The sequence below is a fragment of the Herpailurus yagouaroundi genome, unplaced genomic scaffold (assembly GCF_014898765.1).
Source record: "Herpailurus yagouaroundi ecotype Mexico unplaced genomic scaffold, PumYag 191, whole genome shotgun sequence".
NCBI classification, from domain to species: domain Eukaryota; kingdom Metazoa; phylum Chordata; class Mammalia; order Carnivora; family Felidae; genus Herpailurus; species Herpailurus yagouaroundi.
In genome coordinates, this window is record NW_024412422.1 from 5,678,479 (window position 1) to 5,704,588 (window position 26,110).

General features: G+C 44.7%; 1 protein-coding gene and 1 long non-coding RNA gene across 7 annotated transcripts in view; both read right to left on the reverse strand.

Moving 5' to 3' along the window:
- The window catches only part of SUDS3 (SIN3A corepressor complex component SDS3), a 148,728-nt gene that overhangs the window by 107,679 nt on the left and 14,939 nt on the right, over positions 1-26,110 (reverse strand). For 3 of the 6 annotated variants that reach the window (XM_040443753.1, XM_040443758.1, XM_040443757.1), the window contains exons 7-12: positions 22,030-22,125; positions 20,993-21,054; positions 20,810-20,831; positions 19,538-19,643; positions 12,348-12,432; positions 9,038-9,123 (exon numbers count right to left, since the gene is read on the reverse strand). In XM_040443753.1, coding sequence (XP_040299687.1) covers positions 9,038-9,123; positions 12,348-12,432; positions 19,538-19,643; positions 20,810-20,831; positions 20,993-21,054; positions 22,030-22,125 — 457 coding nt within the window. Of the gene's footprint in view, positions 1-2,911; positions 3,819-7,609; positions 9,124-12,347; positions 12,433-19,537; positions 19,644-20,809; positions 20,832-20,992; positions 21,055-22,029; positions 22,126-26,110 lie in introns of those variants that run through there. The other 3 variants (XM_040443755.1, XM_040443754.1, XM_040443756.1) reach the window with 3 other exon arrangements.
- LOC121010260 (uncharacterized) lies at positions 174-2,606 on the reverse strand. The gene is made up of 2 exons (XR_005781064.1): positions 1,799-2,606; positions 174-1,236 (listed from the first exon to the last, which is right to left on the reverse strand). It is a non-coding gene; the product is annotated as an uncharacterized LOC121010260 (long non-coding RNA).

Genomic DNA, 26,110 nt, shown 5'->3' on the forward strand with positions numbered 1-26,110 from the left:
CAGGCACGTAGTAAGTGCTCAATAAACACGAGCTCTTCTTCATTCCTATTACTCATATGCTGACAGAGCTCCACCATGCTTGGCTTCCTGAAACTTCCACTTCTGGTAAGGTCAAAGCACCATGTTTGCAGGAAGATGAGTGATCAAAACAGAAGAACGGGAGTCAAACAAAATTACTGCCTAACAGGAATGTGTGCTGTTGCCCTTTATTGGTTTTACATAGGAGTTAGTTTACGAATACTTTCAGGAGCATGTAAGTGTGAAATTGGAAAGCGTCACTCCAAGACTGCCACGAGCCACCGCACTGGCGATATAAAAGGGGGAGGAGGAGGGAACAGGGTGGGCCAGGGGAAGGGAGAAAAGGACAGAGGCAGGAAGGAAAGGAAGGTGAACCCGAAGTGTGGAAGGACAAAAAGATACGGGTCTGGGGAAAAAAAAAACAAAACAGATTTTAAAGTTCAAAGCCTATTCGTCCAGAGTTACTGTTCAGCACACACTCTCATTTGACTTTTTAAACATGTCCCACCCCCTACCTCCGCTTTCAGCCGAGCCATTTCCTCTGCATGCAGTTCCCATTCCTGGCCATGGACACTGCTTGAGGCCTGCCTCAGTTTTCAGGCCAAGCTCAAATTTTCTTTTCTTTCCGAAGTAATTGTAAAGCATTCCTGCTTCATGAAAATTCAGACTCTGGGTCAGCAAGACCTGCTTTGGAATCATGCTGCGTGAACTTGAGGCAAGTTTCTTACTTTCTAAACCTCAGTTTCCCAGTCTGTAAACCCCAGATACGTAACAACAAATTCACAGACAACAAATAATTAATGAGATAATGCACATGAAGTGTTCAACCACCTGCCCGATAAATGTCAACTGCTAGTATTTTCTCTGTCCAGTTTTCTCCAGGCCTCGAATGTAGCTCCTATCCCACTGAACCAGAATTACTGACAAGCACGGCTGCCCATCCTCACTGTCCCAGAGGAAGGGAACCATGCTTTTGTTTATCTCTAAATCCCCCCAAAGAACCTAGACTACCTAACATGCAATACTCCATGAACAGCATGTGGATTGAACACACTAATGTCAATCCTCGAGCTCATGATAGTTTACTACTATTTCAAGTAGAAGAAAAAACATCCCCAACAGTCAGCTCCAGGTGACCAGATGATCCTGGCAAGGTCCCCTGTCTTGGCTGGGATGATTGTGAAGTTCTCCAGGATCTCATTTTGGGGCTGGAACCCTCTGTTCCAATAATAATGAACACAAGAACAATAAATCACCAACACGTATTGAGGACTTACCGCGTCCCAAACACTACTTCCGAGTGCTTTATCTAATCTATGAGAAATCACTTAATCCATAGAAAAATGCCAATTCTTATCCCCACTTTACAGAGGAGGAAACTGAGCAGGGTGACCAACTGTCTCGGTTTGCCTGGGTCTGAGACAGTTCCTGGGATGCAAGATTATCAATGCTAAAACCAGAAAAGTCTGAGGCACAATAGGATGAGTGTGCCCTATCAAGCCATTAAGTAAAAAACCCTGGGTTAATGAGTGGCCATACCAGAGTACAGGACCCCCACCACCTCTCTGCCTATAGCTGGCCATATGAACTTGGGCACATCATTTATCATCTCTGGGCCTTAGATGTTTTCATCTTCAAAATAAGGGGTCAAACTAAATCAGCAGACAAAACTAATTGATTAAGCCACTCCTCCCATTCTGCCCAACTTGGGCTTCAGAATCCTTCTCAACCCAATGCGCTGGGCATTCATTCCAACCCACTTGTAGGAAGTGACGCTTACCATGATCTCTTAAGCTGCCAACTTTACCTTCATTGTCTCTTGGCACTAAACTACCTTCTGGTCTCACACGATTTGGCAGATTAACATCCAAGGACAGAGACAGATAGAGGGCAGCAGTAGTGACAAAGGAGGGGACAGTTTCCAGAGACTGGGCACTCCCTGGATCCAGCCCTGTGTTATGTCCCCCTCAAAGCAGAGTATGGTGAATGAGAGCAAGGGCTCTGGAGAAACTGGGCTCAGAATCCTGGCTCACTATTTACTAGCTACATGACCTTGGGCAAGGTACTTAACCTCTGTTTCCTAATTCCTTCAACTACAGAGTGAGGATTTGTAATAGTGGCTACCTCACGGGGTCATTACAAGGATTCAGTAAGTTAATATGGGTAAAGTGCTTAGGATACAGTAAGTGCTATATACATTAACATTATTAGAATCCTCAAAATCACTCTGGGGTGGATATTACTATTTAACCTATGTGCCTGTTATGTAACCAATGCGCCTAAAGTCACATTGCAGCTAGTTAAAGCTGGATTCAAATACTGATTCCAACTCTTCTGCTTTTGCCACACTGCCACTATGCCACACTGCATCTCAGTAAACACTCAAATACTTACCAAAAGAATCAATGTTGAAAAAAAAGTGATTCTTAATTATATGCAGGGACTTGCCAACCTGAGGCCACTGTACTCCTACCTTCAATAACTGCTTATTCTCTATGAGCACTGCTTTCCTAACTGGCTCTAGAACCTTTTTTTTTTTAATGTTTATTTTTATGTTTATTTCTGAGACAGAGAGAGACAGAGCGTGAGTGGGGGAGGGGCAGAGAGAGAGGGAAACACAGAATCCGAAGCGGCTCCAGGCTCTGAGCTGTCAAGCACAGAGCCCGACACGGGGCTCAAACCCACAAACCGCGAGATCATGACCTGAGCTGAAGTCGGTTGCTCTACCGACTGAGCCACCCAGGTGCCCCAAATATTTGTTTATTTTTGAGAGCGAGAGAGACAGACCAGTAGCAGAGGAGGAGCAGAAAGAGAGGGAGACAGAATCTGAAGCAGGCTCCAGGCTCTGAGCCGTCAGCACAGAGCCCGACACGGGGCTGGAACTCATGGACCATGAGATCATGACCTGAGCCGAAGTCGGATGCTTTAACCGACTGAGCCACCCAGGTGCCCCTATCTCACCCACTTTGACCCCACACCCATTCACCCCATCGGCAGGCAGACAGGTGATGCCAAAAGACAGGAGCATCAGGCTGCAGAAAAACACAGCACACCGCTGAGTCTCCAACTTTTGAGAAACAGGGGAGAGAATCTTTCAGATTCTGATTATTGGTCTTCTCGTATCAGTAAAGTGAATTTTGTCATTTTAGAGATCTGTATCTTTCAGAGAATTGAGCAAACACAGATTAGGGAAAATGGGTAAAGGGATTAAGTGTCTAGGTACCTATGCTGTATCTTATCTCCCTCACTCCCCCAGGGATCCTTCTGAACATACATATCTTTTCGTCTTAATAATCATAGCTATTCACAAAAATAACTACTCTGGTAAACACTAAAATTCCTAAAGCTAATATATTTCTCATCATGTCATTATGTCCAAAGAGAGTGAGCTGGTGCCCATGTTTCTAGAGCATTCCATCTACTGTCTTTTTAAAAGCAGAGAAGGTGCTTAGCTTTACCAAAGATAGATGTGGGGCATCTCTAACACTAGCAGAAGAGACCAGAAATTGGTTTCATTCCTGCCTCTCTCCAAAGACCGCAAACCCTGGCTTTGGTGGTTACGCAGGCTGCTGGTTGGAGCTGAGCAGACAGTCTGAAGCAGGTGACATTGAACTGGTGTGTTCTTTCATTCAGTGGCTCTACAGCAGGACACGACATGAAAAGGTCCACCGATATCCAGAGAGCAGCAAGATGTAGCGTGTCCAGCTCTCCATCTACATTTTTAGAAACCAGTTCAATGGCTCCTACCCTTCCCTGCTTACTTCAGAGATGACAAGAAAGGCAGGCAGGAAGAGAGTGATCTGGGGAAAAAAAAAAAAAAAGGTAAGTGTTTTCCTCCAAAGGTTCTCATGTTGCTTATTAAAGTCGGCTCCATCAAGGTCATTCACTCTTTACATTCTAAATGGCTCCCTGTTTTCCGTTACACACCTGCCCACACTGTTTCAGATCAAAGGGACCTCTCAGCTAGTAACTGTGACTCTCACAACTCGATTACCAAGGAAGAAGCCCGGAGTTATCTAGCAGGGGAAAGGGTCCTAGCAAATTATAGCGTTTTTACCTCTGAAATTTGCTCTATAAGAGGTGAGAGCAGATAAAAACAAACTCCCAGAGAAGGGCTGGAGAAAGGTGGAAATGCTGAATGCAATGTGAACAAAGGGGGCTGGGAAAAGGCTGCACAGGGCAGCTCTTAGGAACCCTAGCTTAGAATCTGAAAGAGTTGGGACTGTGCAAGCTGGTGTGTGTGTGACCTTGGAGAAATTACCTAACCACCCCCTGTGATAAAGGAAATGTTTCCTCCTCTGAAAACTGGTGATAACAATAGCGTCTTCTCTCCAGGGTTGTTATGAGGCTTCGATGAGATAATAAAAGTGAAGGGCACAGTATTGAGGGCTGGAGCTATTATTATTCACCAGCCCACCTGTCTTTGCACATCATTTTGCACTAACAGTATCTGACAACATTTACGGAGCACTCACTAAGACTAGGCACTGTGATGAACTCTGGGTTTCAGGGGAGAATTAAGCCAAGTCTTAGACTATGTTAACAAATACATCAACAATATAACAAATGTATTAACAAATTATATTAACACTGCATTGGGAGTATCAGCACTCTTTCACAGATTACAAGGACTGAAACAGAAAATGCCTGCCTTGCAGCGTTTAGTATAGTTCCTGACCTAGACAAAGAACTCTCACAAAAGCGGATGCTGACATCAAGGGCAAGTTCTGTTTGCCTTGGCGACAAGCGGGAGGGTGACAGAGTTAACCTGAATTTGTTGTTGTTGTTGTTTTGTTTTTACCACCCCTGTGTCCCCACATCCTTCACTACTAGCTTTCACGTCCCTGGCGAACCCCTAGCCTCCACCAGGGACTTGGCTCTTCTACAACTCTAGAAAGACCCAGGTGCTCAAGAGCTTGAAGGTTAAGATGACGAAAATAGAGAAAACCGGTCGACCTAGCCCTTACCCCTGCAAGGACTGGCAACCGGAAGGAAGCCTGCTCAGGCTGTGGGTGCTGGTAGTGCTATTTCCCAATCTAGATGACGGGTTACATGGACGCATTCACGCTGAGAAGATTCAACTTGTACAAATAAGATTTGTGTACTTTTCTGTACAAATGTTACAATAAAAAATTTTAAAAATAGTGACCACCCTTCTCCAACATCCAAAGCACAGAGCAGCCCTTCCTGCTGGGCATGCCACACCCGGGTCGTGAGCACACCAGGTCTGTCACCTGTGGCAGTTGGCAGCCTCCTCAGTTTACCCACCAGGGAGCTGTAGAAATACCAGCATTTTTCCCCCCTTTGGTAAAACTGGGAAGCAGTGCTCTAGAGTACCAAATGGCAGCATCTTCTTCAATCATACGAGTCTACCTTAAGGTTTTTCCTATCTAAGGTCAATTGCATTGACTCAACTTTCCATGAAATTGTTTTATCATCTCCAACAAGGAGAGTTTATCACATTGATGGGTCAACACCTCTAGACTGCTCTTTACAAAACTGAGAGCCTATCTTTGACATCACTCCATATCTTCCTCTTCACAACGAGCAAGTATCTAGTATATCCCTCCCTCTCTCCCAATTTCCTTCTCCCACAACGCTGGAGGGAAAACCTAAAATAAATTTCAATCATTTATCAAGTCAATGGATATAACACAGACTACATGCTGGTTTTCTCTTTGAAAGTTTATTGTTATTTAAAAAAAAAAAAACAACCCTATAACTTTTTACATTTTACATTCACCTCTCAGAACATTTAATGGTACCAGTTAATGAGAATATATAAAAAGCCCACCAGCTGCTTCAAATGGCTGCAAATATTTTACCATGTTCTGGTATTAAAGTGGTTTGAACTCTTTGGAAAAAATGGCATAACATTAAGTACCAAGATTTCAAATTCCCAAATTAGAAACTAGATTTTTAAGTCAGGAGGAAATTTAGTAAAAATTCAAGGATAAAAGGAAAGGTTAATAGAAAAACAAAAACAAAAACTAAAATATTGTAAAAAATAGGATTTCCCCCGCTACCCCAAGGTAGGTTAAAAAAAAAAAAAAAAAAAATGCGACCAACCCCCTCCCCGCTCCCAGTATTTCTCTTAGAAAAGTCACCCAACCCTGAATACAGGGTCTCACACACAAAGACAAATAGCTTGATTCGCAGATCAGCCTCTGGGATCTTATACTGGCCCCAGTTAGAGGGAGGGAGAGAGGGAGAGAGGGAGGGAGGGAGAGAGAGAGAGAGGGAGAGAGGGAGGGAGGGAGGGAGGGAGAAAGAGAGAAAGAGAGAAAGAAAGAAAGAGAGAAATTATGTAGTTAGAGATCCATAAATACTGGTATCCAAACAAATGAAAACATCCCGGCTTTGGTATGGCTACGGAAATCTGGAAACTGTTCAAGAGGACACTGGCTTTGGGAGAGAGGGAGTCAGGTGGTGGGGAAGGCAACACAAAGGCTCTAAGCAGAGGTAAAATAAATAATTGGGACGCATCCATAGCAAACACCGTGTATAATACTGAGGCAGGTGCCTCAAACAAAATACACATATAGGTTCTTGATCCGAATAACACAAGTGCAGGTTCTTGATGAGATTAACGCACGTACAGGTTCTTGTTAAGAGTTGTCTAGATCAACCTTTTTCAAAGTATGAGTTGCAAGAAATAGTCTGAATTTAGGGAGAGCGAAAGAGCTTCTGGAATAAGAATGGCCACCTGGGCTAAAAGCCAGCCCCTTCTTAGTCCAGGAACCTCAAAGTCTGTTTTGCCCATCACAAAAGCACCTCCATCTCGTAACAAGGGGGCTCTGCCTGTCAGAGGGGCTGAACTGCTGGCTTGTCATCTCTGGGGTAATGAAATAAAAAACTAAATCTTCTGGGACTAAGAGTACGATTTACAGTGCTGTGTCTCAGGTCTATTCCCCTTCTGCCCCTGTTTTCACCACACTATGATTAAGGGTTGTGAGGACAAGAGAGAAGCAGAAGGCAGTGATGTGGCCAAGGCCAGAGCACTACCTCATCACCCTCAAATTTACAGAAGAGGCAAGGCCAAAGTGCCCATACCCTGGTCTTCAAATAAATAGTTAATTCACAAAAGCACAAAGGTGCCACCAGACAAGGAAGAAAAAAAAAAAAAAAGGCAACTTGTTGCTTTGATGCAGAATCCCAGTTATCAATACAGTCCTTTTCAAAAAACCAAACTTTGGTGTACTGCTAGAAAGCCAAGTAAGACAATCATTCAGAAACAAACAAAAAACCCCACAACATTGATGACCACACACTCTACATCTAGATATATTTCCATCACAAGGGCACTAGAGGATAACAGATAGCCGCCTGATATTATGGGATGTTACACACCCACAGTGACAACTCAGGCAAGAGAGCAAAGGCTGTCAAGAAGAAACAAAAGATGAAGCCTCTGTTTACTATGGACTTGGTTCACCAAAGCAAACATCATAATGGGGGCTGGGGGCAGAGAAGCAGCACAGAACACCGAGCCAACTCTAAGTAAACAAGCATCATCTACCCTGTTTTCTAAATGAGACTCCAATACCAGGGAGAAAAAAAAAGAGAAATGAATTACAAATTAAAACAAAAATGAATCTGTACAAGTCTTTACTCTGAGTCAGTAAGGTTTGGTCTCTGTTGAAGCCAGGACTTACAAGAGAAGGTGATTCACTGGTTTTCATGGCCCCCAACTTGCTTTGGGGTGTGGACATCAAAAGACAACACGAGGAGAATCACCCGAGACGAGGGGTACTACATACAAAGATGTCTTAGGATGTGTAAGGTCTACTGATTTCCCAGAGAGATGCTAACAGTTGCTCTAACCCCAAATTCATTAAATATGCTAAGGTGACAGCTGTCATCCAGAAAACCCCACGTGCCAGGGAATCACTCCTCCGATGATGGGAAGGTGGGGCAGAGAGTATGGGGAAGGCCGTTTCACCAGGAATCATTAGGAAGAGCGCAGGTTTAGCGGCAGAGTTTTCTTGGTCTTCAGGCTGGACCAGACCTCCTGGGAGGCAGGGGGCGCCGACAACAAGGCCCCACGGGCTTGAAATGGTCGGAGCAACAGCGGCATGAGCAACAAGAGTGCAATCTGAGTTATGAGTGAGCATCTACAGATCACTGATTACTGCACTATCAGTCTTATCTCCCCACCTACAATAGATAACCTGGATAATCAGCCTGGGCCAGGTACCATTCCATCGACTTGGAGCAGGGGACAGAAATGAATTAGAAATAAAAACTTCTGAAATGACCACTCGTTCCAGCTTGAGCTAGAACAAACATGTCTGAATATACCACTTGCATTAAATAACATTTAAAATGCAGGACCTTCAGCACATTATAAGCGTGAAAATGCCCCCTCCCCCAACCCCATTTACTCAGTGCACGTAGTCACCCAGGCAAGTTTTTCTGTCGCTCAGCCAGTGGAATGGATGGCATATGCCAGATGTTACACGAGGCATTTATTTCTCAGAGAAGGCTGAGAGCCAGGAGACTTAATCTCCTTCTGCTAGGACCTCTGCCCCAAGCTTCTGGAGAAACAGTGAATTGGGCTCGACAACAGAAAGAGCTACGTGATCCACTAATCAGATTCATGAAAATGCCGTGTAGACTGTATCCCTTCCTGGTAGAAAGACCTAAAGATAATTAATTAAAAAAAAAAAAAATGTTCCTTCAAACTCAAAGGAGCCTTTAAAAAAAAAAAAAAAAAGACAAAGTATAAGCAAAAAAGTAAAATAAAGAAATGAGTAAACCAAACTCCCAATACTCCCAAAAGTAAGAGTTCATGGTGACTGATGGCTGGAAGAGGTTGAGGCAGGAAGGAGCAACGCAAAGACCGAAGCAGCTGCCACCAAAGCGCCTCGCGGAATCCACAACAGCGCTCCCCATTTTCCAAGGCCAAGGGAGCAATTCCCGGGTTAAAAACTTTCTATTTGGAAGAAAACAAAACCAAAAACCACTCCAGAAAAAAGGTCAAGGGAAGAAGAACACTGTAGAAAGTCAAGCCGCTGACCTCCGGCGGATCACGAAGAGCCCGCGCTGAAGCTGGCCCAAATAGATCCTCATCTTGGTGCTGTCACTGGTCTTCCTCACCCAGATCTGCAGGCAAGAAGGAAAGGGAACAAGATGAGAGGGGCTGACAGCAAATACCGAGGGGCAAATCTTCCAGAGCCTCAAAATATCTGCATGAATGGGGTGTGGGAAGAACACTGGCAACCTCTTCCTGTCTACCTGTGAGGTCTTCAACCCACCTCCTTGACCTGTGGCCCTGCTCCCGGAAACCACCACCCGAGACAGCAGGCGGCAGCCCTGGACCGCCCTTCTCCCTCTCTCACACCTCTGATTCAGAAAATGGAAAGCACAGGGACACCTGGGTGGCTCAGTCGGTTGAGCGACCGACTTCGACTCAGGTCATGATCTCACGGTTTGTGAGTTCGAGCCCTGCGTCGGGTTCTGTGCTGACAGCTCAGAGCGTGGAGCCTGCTTCACATTCTGTGTCTCCCACTCTCTTTGCCCCTCCCCCACTCATGCTCTGTCTCTGTCGCAGAAATAAACAAACATTAAAAAAAAAATTAAGAAAATGGAAAGCACAGTGATCTTGGGTTCTGTTTTTGCCTTGATCTTAAGGAATGACATTTTTTGATTTGGTTTGATTACAGCATTATCAACATTCAAAATACATGTGTTCACAAATATAAACTGTCAATCAAATTTGGAAATATTTTCCTTGCCAAGGGACTTCCATATTATAGCTTTTCGCTATTCTGGTTTCCTAGCAATTAAGGCAGGGGGAAAAAAAAAAGAAAGAAAAAAAAACAAAAAAGAACAAGAAGAGGAACAAAAGCCCATGAGTGAGCTAAGGACCAATCAGGATCATCAGAAGGCTCAATGAGCTTGAAACAGTCCTTCCCTCCTGGCCACATCCTTTTCCCACAGATCGCAGCAGACGACTGCCATTTCACCAGGCAGAGGCGTTCTTGTGTGGCATCAAGGATGAACTTGGGCAGCAGGGGGCAGCCAGGGCAGACGGGGGCACTCAGCAAGTGTCATCCTCTGCACCAGCACTGGGAAGAAAGCCACCACCTTGGTCACCCGACACACCTGAGCTTTCTCATCTTCAGAACAACCCTACGAAGTCCTGTCCTCACCCCCATTTTACGGAAGAGGAAGGCTGAGTCCCCTTGTTGCTGACACCTGCTGTCGAAACTCCTTGTTCTTGTCCCCAAAACCAGCTCGGACTCTTCTTCTCACCCGTTCCTCATCCGTTTTAACTGATATGCACCAGATGGGGCCTGACGCAGGATTCTGCTCAAGTTCTTCAAGTTCTGCTTCTCCCCCACATGCATCTCCAAGCCCATCTTTCCCTTCCCCCCCCTGCCAGCTTCAAGGGTTTAAAGTGTTCCTGGTCTCATTTCAGTCTCTTTAGTTTATGTATCAACAAGAGACCTTATAGTCAAATATGCTGGTTTAAAACTAGGGGCACCGGGGTGGCTCAGTCGGTTCAGTGTCCGACTTCGGCTCAGGTCATGATCTCACAGTTCATAGCTTTGAGCCCCTCTTTGGGCTCTGTGCTGACAGCTTGGAGCCTGGAGCCTGCTTCGGATTCTGTCTCCCTCTCTCTCTGCCCCACCCCTGCTTGTGTGCTTGCGCACGCTCTCTCTCTCTCTCAAAAATGAATAAATGTTAAAAAAAAAATTTTTTTAACTCAAGTTAAAGATCTCACATGGAGTTGAGCCCCTATGGACCTTGCAAAAGCACTTTAAACTGAAAAATGACCCCCAGAAGGGCTGAAATGGGGAGTCACCAAAAGGCTCAAACTCCCTCACCAAATGTGCCTGGAGTCAACTTATGCAAAGGCCACGTGGCTCCAGTGTCACTTTGGATCTGACCTGAAAAATGAGCTAGAATACTTCCACGAGGTGAGAAATATTTCCTCATCATCAGAGTCACATGCCTCTCTGATACACTGAGGCCTCTCCCCTCCAGGTGACATGTCTCAGTGTCACCGTTTTCTTGTCACCTCACTGACACTCTACTGTGTCAAAGGATGACCATCTTTAACAGAGAGAGTAAAAAATGTAACCTGCGTTGCTATTTTCCTGAAAAATCTCGAGGTGTCCCAGAGGAGGACAACGCACTGGTTGTGAAGTGACATTTAGGTCCCAAGAGGCCACGGGGCAGGGCACAAGGGCTGCTGCGAAGTCACAATGTCTCTTGCCGACAAACAGCAGGTCTCTTCATCAGATCCCTCTGTTCTGGTTCTGACGTGGCCTGGGGTGACTCACAGACCCCAAGCCTAGAGAAAAAGGACATTCATTTATCTAGAAGGTTCTCCCTGACTTCTGAGTAAACAATCATTTTGCAAACTAGTCACATTTGAGGGCATTTTCAATTCAGGAAGCTGGGAGAATGGAAGAGGCTTAAGTTATTTCATAATCCAGTTTCATTAGATTTACTGTGCACTGGCACGAATAAGTTACAGAGGGTAGACACCTAAAAATCAATTTCTTTGCAGACGTTTGTGGACTGATAAAAGATCAAGCCAATCGAGCTATTAAAGTTTTAAACTTTTTTAAAACTACTAACAATACAAGTTACACATTGCTGACATCCCTCTAATGAAGGGCCAGTCAGAGAACTCACATCGTCAATCATACCATCCGCGGGCATAACCCTCTGAGCTGACTTTGGAGCCAGTCCCTCTCCTACAGGAGAGACTCTAGGAAACCAATACCTAAGGACAAGAGCCTGGTAGCTCACTGCTGAGAGGTGCAAGAGGACATGTCAGATCGTAAAGACAACAGGCAAGGAATAGTGTGTGGCTCAGATCAGGCCAGCATCCATTTACTGAGCACTCACTGTATGCCAGACCCTGTGCCAAGTGCCTCATGAAAGCCTTACAGCACAAATGTCTCAGTAAACATGAAAGCTCTAGAGAAATTACAAAGATGGAGTATGCTCCACAAGCAAGTTCCATCTCAGTACACGGTTACCTTACAAAGCAGCAGGATACGAACATACAGGTATCACACAGACTTGCCTTCTGTTCTTTCCTGTGGTCTCTCTCAGTGGTTCCCAACTCAATTACTGTATGTGGAGCTCACAAATACCACCAGGAATATACAAATCCACATGTGTTGTTAGTCCAGCAAAGCAAGGAATTTTCAGGGGGCACTGTGACTACGTGCAGTTTCTGCCTGAAGTGCTGACTTCCCTCCTAACCCGCACAGCACACCAGGTTCCACTGCACTCTCTGAGGCGCCCCACAGAGCTTATGGCACTGTGCTCTCCTCTCCTGCAGGATTAGGGAGTTCAGTCCCTACCTCATTGGCTCCGACAGAGCTGATCACACAGCTCAGCTTCTGGTTGTCCTTTGACTCCAGATAGATGGCTTGGCTCTTGTGGTACCTGCCAAAAACAAGACACAAATTTGTTTATATTTTTAACCACTGTACTAAGGTATCACGGACATGTTAAAAAGCTATACATATTTACTGTTTGTAACTCGAGGAGTTTGGGGTAAGTATACACCCATGAAATCATCACCACCACGAACATACCCATCTCCTCCCAACGTTTCCTCCTGCCCTCTTCTTTAGAGTTAATTGTTGTTGCTGTTTTTCCTTTTGTAGAAAGAACACTTCACATAAGAGCTATGCTCTTAACAAATTTTAATAATATAGTATTGTTACAGGCACCAATTAAAAAAGGAAGGAAAAAAGGGAAGACAGAAAAACATCACCACAAAAAATATAATTAAGAGTCTCATTTTACATTTGAGGAAGAGCCCGGATTTCAGGTTTAATTTAAAGGCTTCCATCCTTGGATTAGACCAGACGGCCTCTTAATCTTCTAAATCTGAAACTTCTATTCCTTGGGCCTTCTGCAGAGGGGAAAAGGGGGCCGAGGAAAGGCTGGGAAACTAACACCATGTATTTACTTTTTATTTGGACTATAAAACCCATTTCAAAAAGTAAATTACAATTTTTCAAAGAAAACCTATTCTGGCGCACCTCAGTGACTCAGTCAGTTGAGCATCGACTTTAGCTCAGGTCATGATGTTATGGTGATTCATGAGTTCAAGCCTCACATCGGGCTCACTGCTGTCAGTGCATAGCCTGCTTTGGATCCTCTGTCCCTTCCCAGCTCTAAAAAAAGCAAACAAACAAAAAACCAACCTATTCCCACGGGCAGGCCCATCTCAAATCACTGAAGGTTCAGTGGATAAAATACACAAATAATAGAACACTTGTTCAAACCTATTTTCAATGTGTCCAAATAAGTCATCCATAAGAAGGAAGGCCAAACTCAGCCCTTACTTTGGTCACTCAGATGACTCATTAATCACTTACCGCATACCAGTGAGTACGCTAGAGGTTGGAGGTGGACAGTCAACAGGGCCACAAGGTCCCTGCTGTCACACAGCTTCAAATACAGTGGCCATGAAAAACACTGAGTACTCACCCGGGCAAGCATAAACCAGGCGAAGTTCTGAGCATCAGGGTATGTACCAACGGGGATTTAATTTGGCCCCATCAGTCAAGAGAGCTGCCTTGCATGAAGCTGACAAGACAGACATTCCATTTCAGCCCCAGTAGCTATCCTCTTGGCCTGCAGCACAGGACCACCTTCAACTTCTACAAGTTCAGGGACAAGGCCGAGGATGAAAGTGATGAAGCCAGGGCCAAAGCCCAAATGAGACAGCAGCAGCTGCCACAGGAGGACAGAGCAGCTGCTGGACTGCAAGAGTTGGAAACGTCAGCTGAGCTGCGGCTGGGAGCCCTGGCCTGGGCCAGCCCCAGTCAGTCAAAAATCTAACCTTTGGTTCATTCTGGCTGCACAGATCTGGCCAAACAAACCCACTAACTCATGTAAATTCTACCAAAACACATCTCCCAGCAAAGCACTGCATCCTATTCTTTGGTGGGGGGGGGGGGGGAGGGAGGGAGAGGCAGACTGCTTTGCTGGTATAATGGTATAATGAAATAATCTACTGCCAAGATATCACAGTGAGAGATGGACTTCACTCCCACAACGAGCTTTTTCCAATCGAGGTTCTAAGCACTCTTTAACCTGCTACTTAGAAGCTGAAACTCGGGTTTCTAACTCAATTTACTTCCTGAAAACACTGTTAAAAGAAATCGAATCATAAATGCAATTAGAACAGCAAGATTGGTTTAGACTCAGCTTTAAAGTTGCTTTTGGCCAGAGATCAGTTGGTAAACTGGGTCAGGGGACCTTCATTATGCTAAATATGTAATATCACAAGGTCTGAAGTATACAGCGCATGAGGAAAGGCTGAATTAACTCACAGCATCACTCAAAAACTCCAGTTTCCCTCCCACATCTAAGCCAACTTTCCTACGTAAATAGTAACATCTCAAGTGATGGTCAGAATAAAAATACAGAGAGAGGGGAACATTTGGATGTTCTACAGGGATTATGAGTTATTAAAGGGACAAAGACACAAAACAACATGCACCTAGCCCCAAGTCATTCTGATACTGTTTTCTAAACACTTTAATAAAGAAAGGTCACAGTGTGAAGAAGTAGGTTACTAGTGTGGAAAGGTACTTAATATACTGCTAAGTGGAAGGAGGAAAAACTATGTCCATTATGTCCATTATGTTCCTGTGCACATAAAACAGATGCATGTTGCATGTGTATCATACACATACACACACACACACACAGAAAAAAACTGGGTAAATCTGTAGTTAAGATGCATAATAAAATGTATATTACAATTTTATAGAAATGTGAATCTAAATTAAGAGTGGTATTATATACATAGCAGCACCATCAACAACAGTCAATTTATGGAAAGAGCCCAAGTGTCCATCAACTGATAAGTGGATAAAGATGATGTGGTTTATATATACATACTACTACTCAGCAATGAAAAAGAATGAAATCTTGCCATTTGCAACAAGTGGATGGAAGGTATTATGCTAAGTGAAGTCAGTCAGAGAAAGACACATGATTTCACTCGTGGAATCTGAGAAACTCAACAGATGAACATAGGGGAAGGGAAAGAAAAATAAAACAGAGAGGGAGGCAAACCATAACAGACTCTTAAATACAGAGAACTAAGGGTGGCTGGGAGGAGGGGGTGTTAAACGGGTGATGGGTATTAAGGAGGGTACTTTTTGGGATGAGCACTGGGTGTCATATGTAAAAGAAGAATCCCTGAGTTCTACTCCTGAAACCAAGACTATAGTGTATGGTAATGAACTTGAAAATAAATAATACTAATAATAAAAAGAATAGTATTCCTTTTATTGCATGGCTTTCTTTTTTCTGAAATAATCAAGTGTTATTTATGTTAAAAATCAAGCAAATCATGCTTCTGGAAAATACCTGAACAACAAAGATGGGTAAAAACGAAACGTAATGTTAAAATTAACATCTTAATGTCTATTAAAGACAACAGCTAACTCTGGGAGATGTGTTGCTTTCCTTTAGATGTGCACAGGATGCAAACCCCAACACCGCTGACCGGGTTTAACAATGAGATCTATGAGGTCTATTACCACCGCCATCCCCCATCCCAGAAGTGGTCTGGGACTTGAGCATCTGGCCACCTCCCAAGTCTGCCTGCTCTGGGATCACCAACTGGTGGTGGCTTGAATGTCCACCAACGGTCACCATTTGCTCCACAGTAGAGCTGGCCCATGCGTTTCCCAAAACAGCCCACTTCCGAGCCAACTGGGTTTCCAGGTCCTCCTGAACCAGATCTCACACACCACACCATGGTCTTGAGGAACCATTATCCCTGGATATCAAATCTATTCAATGATCTGAATTATCGGGGAGGTGGGGGGCAAGTCCTCAGAAATTAGCGTTTATATTTTCAAAATGAAACTAAAAAGTATATGACACCCTTAACATACAAATTTACTTTTCAATGTCTAAAGACCAATAAAAGAGAGGGAGAAAACTGAAAATAAACTTAGACATAAAAACTGTTAAAAAGCAACAACGATAGAGCTAAATTAGTAAAAACGTACATTATGACTTTTTTGCCAATTAACCCATTTTACAAGCTGCCTTCATCTCGGATGAAAAAAATACTTGAAATAGCCTCAGAGAACAAGCTCCAAAAGTCAAACTGACTTTATCACTTTATTACTAGTGGAAATCCTGACCTGGGAATCCTGACAAATGAGCTCATAAGGCTTTGCTTCTACTGTTAAACCCAATGAACTAGAATCAACACTACCATCATGGAAGAAAGCAATTTCCTTAAAACATGGGTCAAAAAGGAGGAGGTAGAATTAATTTAATTTTGTATCCTACTGGGAACCCTGATATTAACATTTCATTTCCCAAAAAAACTAAATGCCATGTTACAGCTCTGGAACCTCAAGGAGCCCCGATGCCAGGTGTAAATCTTCACCGTCTCAACAGTCTTTGTCAGTCAAAGACTGGAGGAAGCAGGGGGACTTCGTTCCTGATTCACATCAGCAGCCCCAGATTTAAAGTAAAGAGAGATAAACCAGTCCGCCGGCACCATCAGTTAGTTATTTTAAAGTATCAGCCACTTTCGTGGTACTTGCTAAGAAGGATCATTAGTCCAAATCAAAATGTGAGGAAGACTTACAGCAGGACATAAAATGCCTTAAAAGCACTACCAGACCAAGGCAAAGCAAAGATGCTTATCTTTCAAAACGACACGTAGCTTGATAAGTGTTCACGCAGAGATGGGAAGCCTGAATCACACTCATTTTGCTGAAGTCATTGAAAACTCAATGAAACAGGTTTTGCCAGAAATCCTGTCGCACCAAAATACTCCACACCACTGCAAAGAGCATAAAGCGGTGTGCTGACCTCTCAGATTCAGGACTGGTGCAGAAGAAGGAAGGATGACAGCCCCCAACCTGACGAAGGCCAGACATCAAGAGCCTGGGGAGAGAGGAGGCCAGCTACACGCTGGTCAAGAGCATTGGCCAGGACTCGCATGATACGGCAGGAAAAGGAGAGACCCACCTTCCAACAAACATGTCATCAACTCTGACTGCCAAAGCCAAAGAAGTGAGAAACAGAATACAGATGAAAATAATCTCAATATTTAACCATAAGCAACTTTAAATTCACTGAAGAAGGAAAATGCTCCCAGAAACCTTTTTTTTAAATTAATCTTTTTTTTTTTAAGTTTATTTATTTATTTGAGCAGGGGGCAGAGAGAGAGGGAAAGAGAGAATCCCAAGCAGGCTCCACACTCAGCACAGAGCCCAACGCAGGGCTCGAGGTCACAACTCTGAGATCATGACCTGAGCCAAAATGAAGAATCAGAAGCTTAAAGGACTGTCACCCAGGTGCCCCCCCCCACCGCTGCCGAGTTTGACGGGGTTCTTTTTTTTTTTTTTTTTTTCAACGTTTATTTAGTTTTGGGACAGAGAGAGACAGAGCATGAACGGGGGAGGGGCAGAGAGAGAGGGAGACACAGAATCAGAAACAGGCTCCAGGCTCTGAGCCATCAGCCCAGAGCCCGACGCGGGGCTCGAACTCACGGGCCGCGAGCTCGTGACCTGGCTGAAGCCGGAGGCTTAACCGACTGCGCCACCCAGGCGCCCCTTTTAAAAATTTCTGCAGCAACCATGAGAAAGACAGCAAAATTCATTCAAAATGCTCAGGAGGTCTAGCACATCTAACCTCACCACTCTGTTTATGTTATGAAACACCAGGCACCATGGATCCCTTCTTTAGAAAAGCAAGAATTTTATTTTACTGCATTTCACCCTCAAGAGAAGTCTCATAAAGTCTGAGACTTAAGCCTTAGAAAGAAGATCTGAAGCAACGCAATTACAAAATGAACATCATTTGAAATACCACATGGCTTTAAGACTCATAGATCCGTAAAAACGTTAGTGATATATCTCATCATTTTTGAAGACAGTTCTTATGTGCGGGCTTGATCTTTAAAGGTTATTTGGTTTTCATTATTAGAAACATTTTTCATCTTATTTTGCCCCTCAGCGTGTTGACCTGTTGGGGCCTGCCACCTAGTGGTAATGTTCTCATAAGCAATGTTAAGATACAATATAACTGGACTTTTTGAAGAAAGCCAGAGAATAGTCAAATGAGAGGGGCAGAAGTCCCTAAGATCAGGCTCACAGACAGAGGCCTTCACCATCTACTGGGTAATTAACTTACTGTAACCTGATATTTTGGTGGAACGGGATTATTTCAACCATGACTACATTTCTAAGCATTTCTGCCAACTTCATAAGTGTGATATTATACTGTAATCAACTAACAAATCTTGGGCGCTTTTTTTCTTTAACAAAGCTCAAAAAATTCTAAATAGCCATTACTCTAATTTTGGAACTTTAGGTCAAATACACTGAAACTCAAAAGGTTATAAATGATAGCGATTATAAATGATAAGTACAGAAAGCATGCAATAACCCCAGATAAACATTCTCCACACAAACGAGTGAAAATTCAGAATGCAAATCTGTGTCCACCATGACATAAACTAAGTGTGCCTGCATATGGACAGTGAATAAAAGGGATCTATCAGAATAAAGGAGCTGTGATACGAGGAGGGATCCAGGGTGGCTTAACACCTAGCAGAATGCCTAGTTACAGAACAGATAGTAACATTTGTTGAAGGAGTAAGCGAATGAGTTTGTAAGCCCTTTCATATTGCTTTACTCTCTCTCTCTCCGATAGAAATGCTGGTGGTCTGAAGGTGTCAAATGGTCTTTATTCTGAAATTATTTCTGGCGTATTAAAAAGCTAAGGTAACATACCTATACACTCACATGCAGCTAAGAAAATTATGCAAATAACGGTTTAAAAAAAAAAATGGTCTCTAAACTGGTAATGTTTTAGGATTCAACTCCCCCAAGTATGTTTCCTAGAACATTCATATAGCAAAATGATGCACGCAAAAACAGTACCTGGGGTCAAGTAATATCTGATAACATCTCAGAAATTGATAATGCACATTAGCATATCAGAGAACCCAAAAAAGCACGACAATGAAGAAACCCAATTACCTTAATTAACATGGTCATACCCCAAACTCATCTGACCACAAAATCCTTTTTTCCACAGAATACATGCACAAGGGCAGAGTTAAGAGAAGGCAGAGAGGGACCTGGCTTCAGTCCACAGGGGTAGCACCAAAGACAGAGGCCTGCAAATTCTAGCACGATGATAGTAGCACGGACAAGGGGTCCCTATCAGAACACGTTTTTGGGAAATGCTGTGTTCACAGATCTAATGATCAAATGACTCCTGACGCATTTTTTTTTTCTTTAAGTAAGCTCTACGCCCAATGTGGGGCTCGAACACATGACCCCAAGATCAAGAGTCCCACGCTCTTGATCCACCGACTGAGCCAGTCAGGTGCCCCACTCCCAACACACTTTTAAATGTTACTCCACCTCAGTAGTACGTAAGTTAAGCAGCAGCCATGCTCAGCGATAACGAGAGCCCCAGCCCTCTTCCAAGATATTCTTTTGAGACTCCTGCGAGTAATCTGTGATTTTCCACAACATACCATCTTTTATCATAGTACAGTTTCCCATCTTCTATCCGAGCTTCAAATCTCTGGGCTGGAGACTCTGCCGGCGTGGCAGGCAAGTGTTCAGGAGAGGACGGGGATGCTGGAGGAACCAAAGATATTTCAGTGACCAAGCATGTAACAAGCATGTGGGTCCACCAGCTAACATGCTTTAACTGAAATGCTACTAAAAGTGGTAATAAACTCAATCATTAACTCCTCAGGGGTGTAAAAATGAGAATTCAACAAAATTTTTGTGTATTATGCCTGACTTGCTCCTCAAGGCAACCCTGTGAGGTAGGCGAGGCACAGGTTAACCTCACTGAACAGAGGAGAAACCAGAGATGCAGTCAAAGGGATTTGCCCAAGGTCCCTAAGAGAAGGACTAAAACCCCAGTGATCAGAAGCCCTGAACGGCAAAAATTAGAAACATGTCTTTATAAAACTGAACTCATTTCTCGAATTATTTTTTACTTACTAGGTAGAGCAGGCCACCATGTGTGTACAGAGTCAAGTTAACATAGTGGTCATAACTACCGACAGCTCAAAGGATCTAAATTCATACACTTTATACAAACCCCTCCCCATCATGCCTTTAGGAAATCAGGACCTCTCTGCAGACAATGGTGGCCCTCAGAAGGAAATTACTAAGAGAAAAAAGAATCTTGTTTCCTTCCACAAGACTTGGTGAGCAGAGAGATGTGTGAGTAATCACAGTGCTTAAAGCATTAACAATGCCTTGCCCATTCAGAATTCTATCTTGCAGCCTAGCACAGACTCTCGAGTGCCACTCTGAAAGAAACCACCATGAACACTGGGCTGGCCTCTTCTATAAACTGGGACTCTGAGTCCCTTACCAGAGCCAGGCTGTGAAAAGGCACTGGAACAGCACTGCCTAGCACTCAATTCCACAAAGTAATGCTGAAAAATCCTTCTGGTTTCATTTCCAGAAATGGAGGCAGACTTAAATCTTGTACCTTGAGGCCTACACAGAAGGAAACCTTTACCAGCCAATCAATCAACTGTCTCTTTTACAATAAATCCTAAGGTAAAGGCAAAAATAGCTTCAACATAGCGGGGCTAAAAAAAAAAAACAAAAAAATCAGGGGAGGGTGCACTTAAGGTTCCCTTCAGTCTTCATGATGACTGCTCTTAGGCAAATAACATTTTATTTTTGAAAAGTGCAACAAATGCCTGTGAGATAGAAGCATGCTTTTCCAACAACATGATAAAAAGATTGCACAAATGCCAGTAACACTGTGCACTTACCTGGTCTCTTGGGTGACTTAAGCTGTAGGAAGAACAACAAGAAATCTTAGAACAAATCACTTCAGATGCAACTTCACGTGTCAAAGGTATCAAACTGATTTAACAAGTAACACACGAACAACATGAAGCACAAAACCATTATCAAGCCTAAGCTTTCAAATAAATCAAAAAATCAAACCGTACCTTATTTAACGTTCTCAGATCCTCCATGATCTGTTCATCTGTTAACAAATAGTTTAGCTGGGGTGTTGAGAGTTAAAGGAACATGTCCAAGGGCCATGGTTTCCAAGCAAGCAGAAATCAACAAAACAGTACCAGAACTTTAGAATTTACAGTGTGACTGTGTCAGGTGCTGTTTCTACAACAGCGTGCCTCTCGGAAGTTGGTGATTCTACTAAATGTCGTGGTGCCCAGGTATGTAAATGAATTCACAAATTTCTTCCAAGCGTCTCTAAGTCGTTCAGAAACTACAAGAGTGAGAGCACAGGACACGGTACCAGGAGAACTTCCTCCTCAGTTTATGAAGTGCTCTTGTTCTAAAGATCCGAAGCCGCGCGCGCGCGCGCGCGCACACACACACACACACACACACACACACACATGCGTGGGCTTGTCCTTCCCACGTAACTTAAACCCTTGGTTGTGAAGACAAAGGTACCTGAAGTCAAAACCCTTTCTTGGTGGCAAACAACTGAATCATTCTGTGCAAATGGCCACTTATCCTCTCCAAGAACAAAGAAACAGAAAGAACTTTGCCGTGCGTGCCCTCTTCCCACTCCCATTTTTATGACTAAAGGGCTTTTTTATGAGACTGAAATCTCATTCACTTTAACAATTTGCATTGCACTGGTTTCAGGATGTAGATAACAGAGGTACAAAAGATAGGTATCACTGTCCTTGTTTTACAGGTAGAAAAATTAAGGCACGTGTAATCTGAGGTCGCCCTGAATCTCCAAGTGTTAACACCAGGCTGAACTCCCAACACCAAGTGCCTTTCCAAAAACTGCTATCTATAAACCCCTCCCACTGGAAGCAGCAGCAACTAAGGACTCAACAGTAAAACGGCCATTCCCTAGCTCATGGGTAAATACACACGCTTGCCAATCACAACAATTTCTGTAAGACAGTGGCCATATATATTCTAACAAACAGATAAGCAAAAGATTCAGTCTAAAGAAAAACAGCTTGATAAAAAATTAAGGCTTGATGCAAATGGATATCAGGAGCAGGTTTTCTCCTCTTGTCTGGGATGGGGACAGGATCATTTGGTCGCCTCCGCAACTTTCTGGTCATGATGGGTTTCACTTCCATAGAATCTGTGGCAAGAATTGAATGGGTAAATCTATCCGACTACCACTTGAAGTCAGTAAGAATTGCTGTACTGTACAAATATCTGCCCCAGAGCCACCCAATCAGAACTGTTTTACTGGGGACATCCGGACATGGCCCAAGCCAGACATCCATTTCAGACTTCAGAGGAGGGCTATCCTGAAGACTCAGACTGGATGGCCTAAGTGCACGCTGCCCCGCCCCCCACCGAAATGCAGCCCCACCCTGCGGTCTACCTGTGGAGTCACTGCAGGCATCTCTCCAGCACCCCAAAAACTAGAATTTTCCTCCTCTTCCCTCAAATTAAGAAGCCACGGAGTGGTAGCTCTTGGGATCAGAAGGAACCTTCGGGTCATCCCGGTCAACTAATTCTTGCAGTGCCCACGGAGGGAGGGAAACTGAAGCACATGCGTGCACAAGGCTCTGTGAAAGGTCACTGGTCTCAGCACCAACATCTTTATAGGACATCTTCATGTACAAACTTAGACTCTTCAGTTTCATTTTATTCTGTAACGTTTTCTAGCTACTTAACTATCAAGAATGATCTAATGAAGGCTCATAATAAAGGCCTTTTTCATTCTTCTGGACTTTTCTCTGCAGTCTGACACTGCTGTTGACTCTCCTTACCTTAAAATCTCTCCTCCCCTTGCCATCACCACCCAGATCTCCCCTCACCTGACCTGCCTCCTTGGGCTCCTTTCTGCTAGTGACCTCTAGAGTCCAGTCAGTTCTCAACCTGTGTCCCAGTGAGCCTCTGTCACCAATACCAGCTTCCCCACCCTTCTGAATGGCAACCTATGCCTGGCAACACCATCCACTCTCACTTTTTGTCTCACCTCCCATGGCTGCCTCCTCTCCCGAGTCTTGGGGACATCACATCTGTCCATCCCTCTTGGTCAGGACAGACTCTGTCATTGTGACTTATCTTCCCTCACCCAAGCATCATATTCACCAGGTCGTGGGCAGTTCTGCCATTAAACCACTTCTCAACTCCATTCCCTCACCCTATTCTTATCTCCGTCAGAGCAATTTCCCTAAGACACACATCAGATCCTTCTACAACACATCCCCTTTCTTATTCAATGCTTCTATGGCTTGCCACTTTCTATGGAAAAAAGCCCGCGTCACTTTCTGGTCTTGCCCCTTCTCCTTCCTTCGCACATACACCATGTGAGAGCTTTTAGCTCATCTGTCACCCAAGGGCACACGCCTTACTATACCTTCAAGCCTTTGCACGCTGTCCTCTCTGCCTGGCCCCCTCTTTTCAGCCCGGCAAACTCCTGCACGACACCCCTTGAGAGCCAGCGCCACGTTCCCCATTACATGATCTTCCAGAGTCACACCGCCTTCCAAACAACCAGAGCAAACCTCTGGACAAACCTCTGCTACCAAGTGCCACACCGTATGGCACGTTTTCCCCAGAGACACCTGAATTCCACCCCAGCACCTAAGCCATAGTTGTGGCAGGGGTGTCACAGAGTTTCCTGCACAACGACGACGACATGAGGAAACCATTCATCCACGACCACGCATCCCCTCAGCACGGCAGACGGACAGCCTCACGGAATTCAAGTGTAGCCAGCCCTTCCACTGTGGCAAGGAATTCAAGCATACCTCTTCCACTGTGGCAACGTGCAGGAGCTGCCTAGTTAATAGTCGCGAGCACAAAGCCAAAAGATATTTCTGCATGTTGCTCTTAAGAAGGGAAACGGGCAACGCTGACTTCTCGCCCCTATAAATGAAGGGGAAGTGCAGTCCTGATAAGTGTGTGTACAGGTGTGCGTGGAGTGGGGGGTAAAAGGAAGGAGGATTCACACACCCGCCCCAGGAGACAGCGGGGAGGGGAGTCCTCTCTACTGGAAACGGCTCCCCCTCTACCGAGAGGGTGCACTCCTCCAGTTACTTACTGGCTGGTGCATGTGAATCCCTGTCGCGGCTGTGGGACCTCAGGTGGGCTACGTAAATCCTGTGTCAAGTTACTTCATCTATAAAATGGAATTATCAGTAATACTTCCCTCACAGGATGCTGCGAGGGTTACGTGACATACGAGTAAAGCCCTAAACATGGTGCCCGGCGTCACGAGAGCTCAATCAATGCTAGTTTTTACTACGCCATCTGCAGCCAGGAAAGCACTGTACAAAAAATCTTTTTAAAAAAATCAGGGGCACCTGGGTAGCTCAGCTGGTTAAGCATCCGACTTTAGCTCAAGTCATGATCTCACAGTTCGTGAGTTTCAGCCCCACATCGGACTCTGTGCTGACAGCTCAGAGCCTAGAGCCTGCTTCAGATTCTGTGTGTGTGTCTCTCTCTCTGCCCCTCCCCTGCTTGCACTCTCTCTCCCTCTCAAAAATAAACAAACATTAAAAAAATTTTTTTAAGTCAAGGTACAAACAGCTGAATGAAATAGAAGTTACACGCTTGAAGACAACCAATGTCAGCTGTGAGGCTGTGCAACATTCACACCTAATTCAAAAATCAAGGTGTGAAGGGAGCTCGCCCAACCCAAAGAACACTAGAGAAAGAGTACCTAGCACATGAACACCAATGAATGGTCCACCAAAGACAATGGCTGACCGTGCGCTGCCCTCTGGGCTGCCGAGTCTAAGGCATGGGGAGGGTGGGCCACACATGATGGAAATGAGCCAGTCAAGGCACAGCCGAGAGAATGTGGGAATAACCCGGTCTAATCAGGGCCAATAGGCTCAGAAAATCATAACTGCATCACTCACAAATCAGAAAATATAATCAAATTCTTCTTATGAAATAGCGAAAATCAATCCATTTTATTAGCCTAGCCACCACAATAACCTCATCAATTTTCATCCAAAAGACTGCTTCAGCAGAAGGAAGGTGCTCCGAAAAAGTCTCCAAGATGTAGTAGCCCATCCCCACCACCAGCCAGGAGAGTGAGCAGGGAGCAGGCCTGGCCACGTGACTCGTGGAGAAGATCAACACGTAAGTACCACGCGCTGTAGTTCCGAAGCTACGTTATGGACTCCACTCATGTCGCTCCAGCCTTCTGAGGTAGATTTTTCACAGAGGGAAAGAAAGGATATCTGACTGACCCAGGTCTGAATCCACCTAGAAGTTCCACTTCTGACGAGAAGCAACAGGCTGGCGTACTGAGTTTGTAACAGCAGTCTCCTGTGAGTTTGGCCAGTAAGAGGCCCAAGGGGCTCAATGTGGGGACACCATAAAAGTCAGACTTCCGGAAGTGACACTCAGACGTTGGAGCCTGGCAGCCCTGGAGAAGGCGGTTGAGCAGGAAATCAGTCTTCCTCTCAGACGAGCCCAACACTACTCTACCTGGCTTAAATCAGAAAGCCTCTCAGAACACCCAGGAGCCTTCATAGGTTTGCTTCCATGGCAATACTATCTGTGATCTAACTGAATACCAAACACACCGAGGCAGGAGAGTACAGGAGGCAGAAACACTGGACAAGGGCTGAGACCAGGTACGCAGCTCCTCTCCAAACCACCTTGTACATATGACATTTAACAGCATAACTCCTCCTGCTCTACCCACCAGCAAGGAGACCAGGAATGGCCGTATCTGACAGACACAGACACTCTCCAAGTAGCACCACGTATGCTGGCTAAGAAGCGGGAGCTTAGGCTGAATCAGTGCTGGGCAGAGCCTTTGCAGCACCAGTCCCCATGGAGAGATATTCCTGATAACATTAATCACCGGCAATTACCATAGAATTACCACTTCCCCACTGGCCTTGGGTTCCTTACTTCTCCAGGCCTCATCATTCACTCCAACAGCTCACTTGCCTACAGCCCATGAATGCAGCAAAAGCTTCACTGGAACATACTTTAACTTTAAAAACAGGGGCGCCTGGGTGGCTCAGTCAGTTGAGCGTCCGACTTCAGCTCAGGTCACGATCTCACGGTCTGTGAGTTCGAGCCCCACGTCAGGCTCTGGGCTGATGGCTCAGAGCCTGGAGCCTGCTTCTGATTCTGTGTCT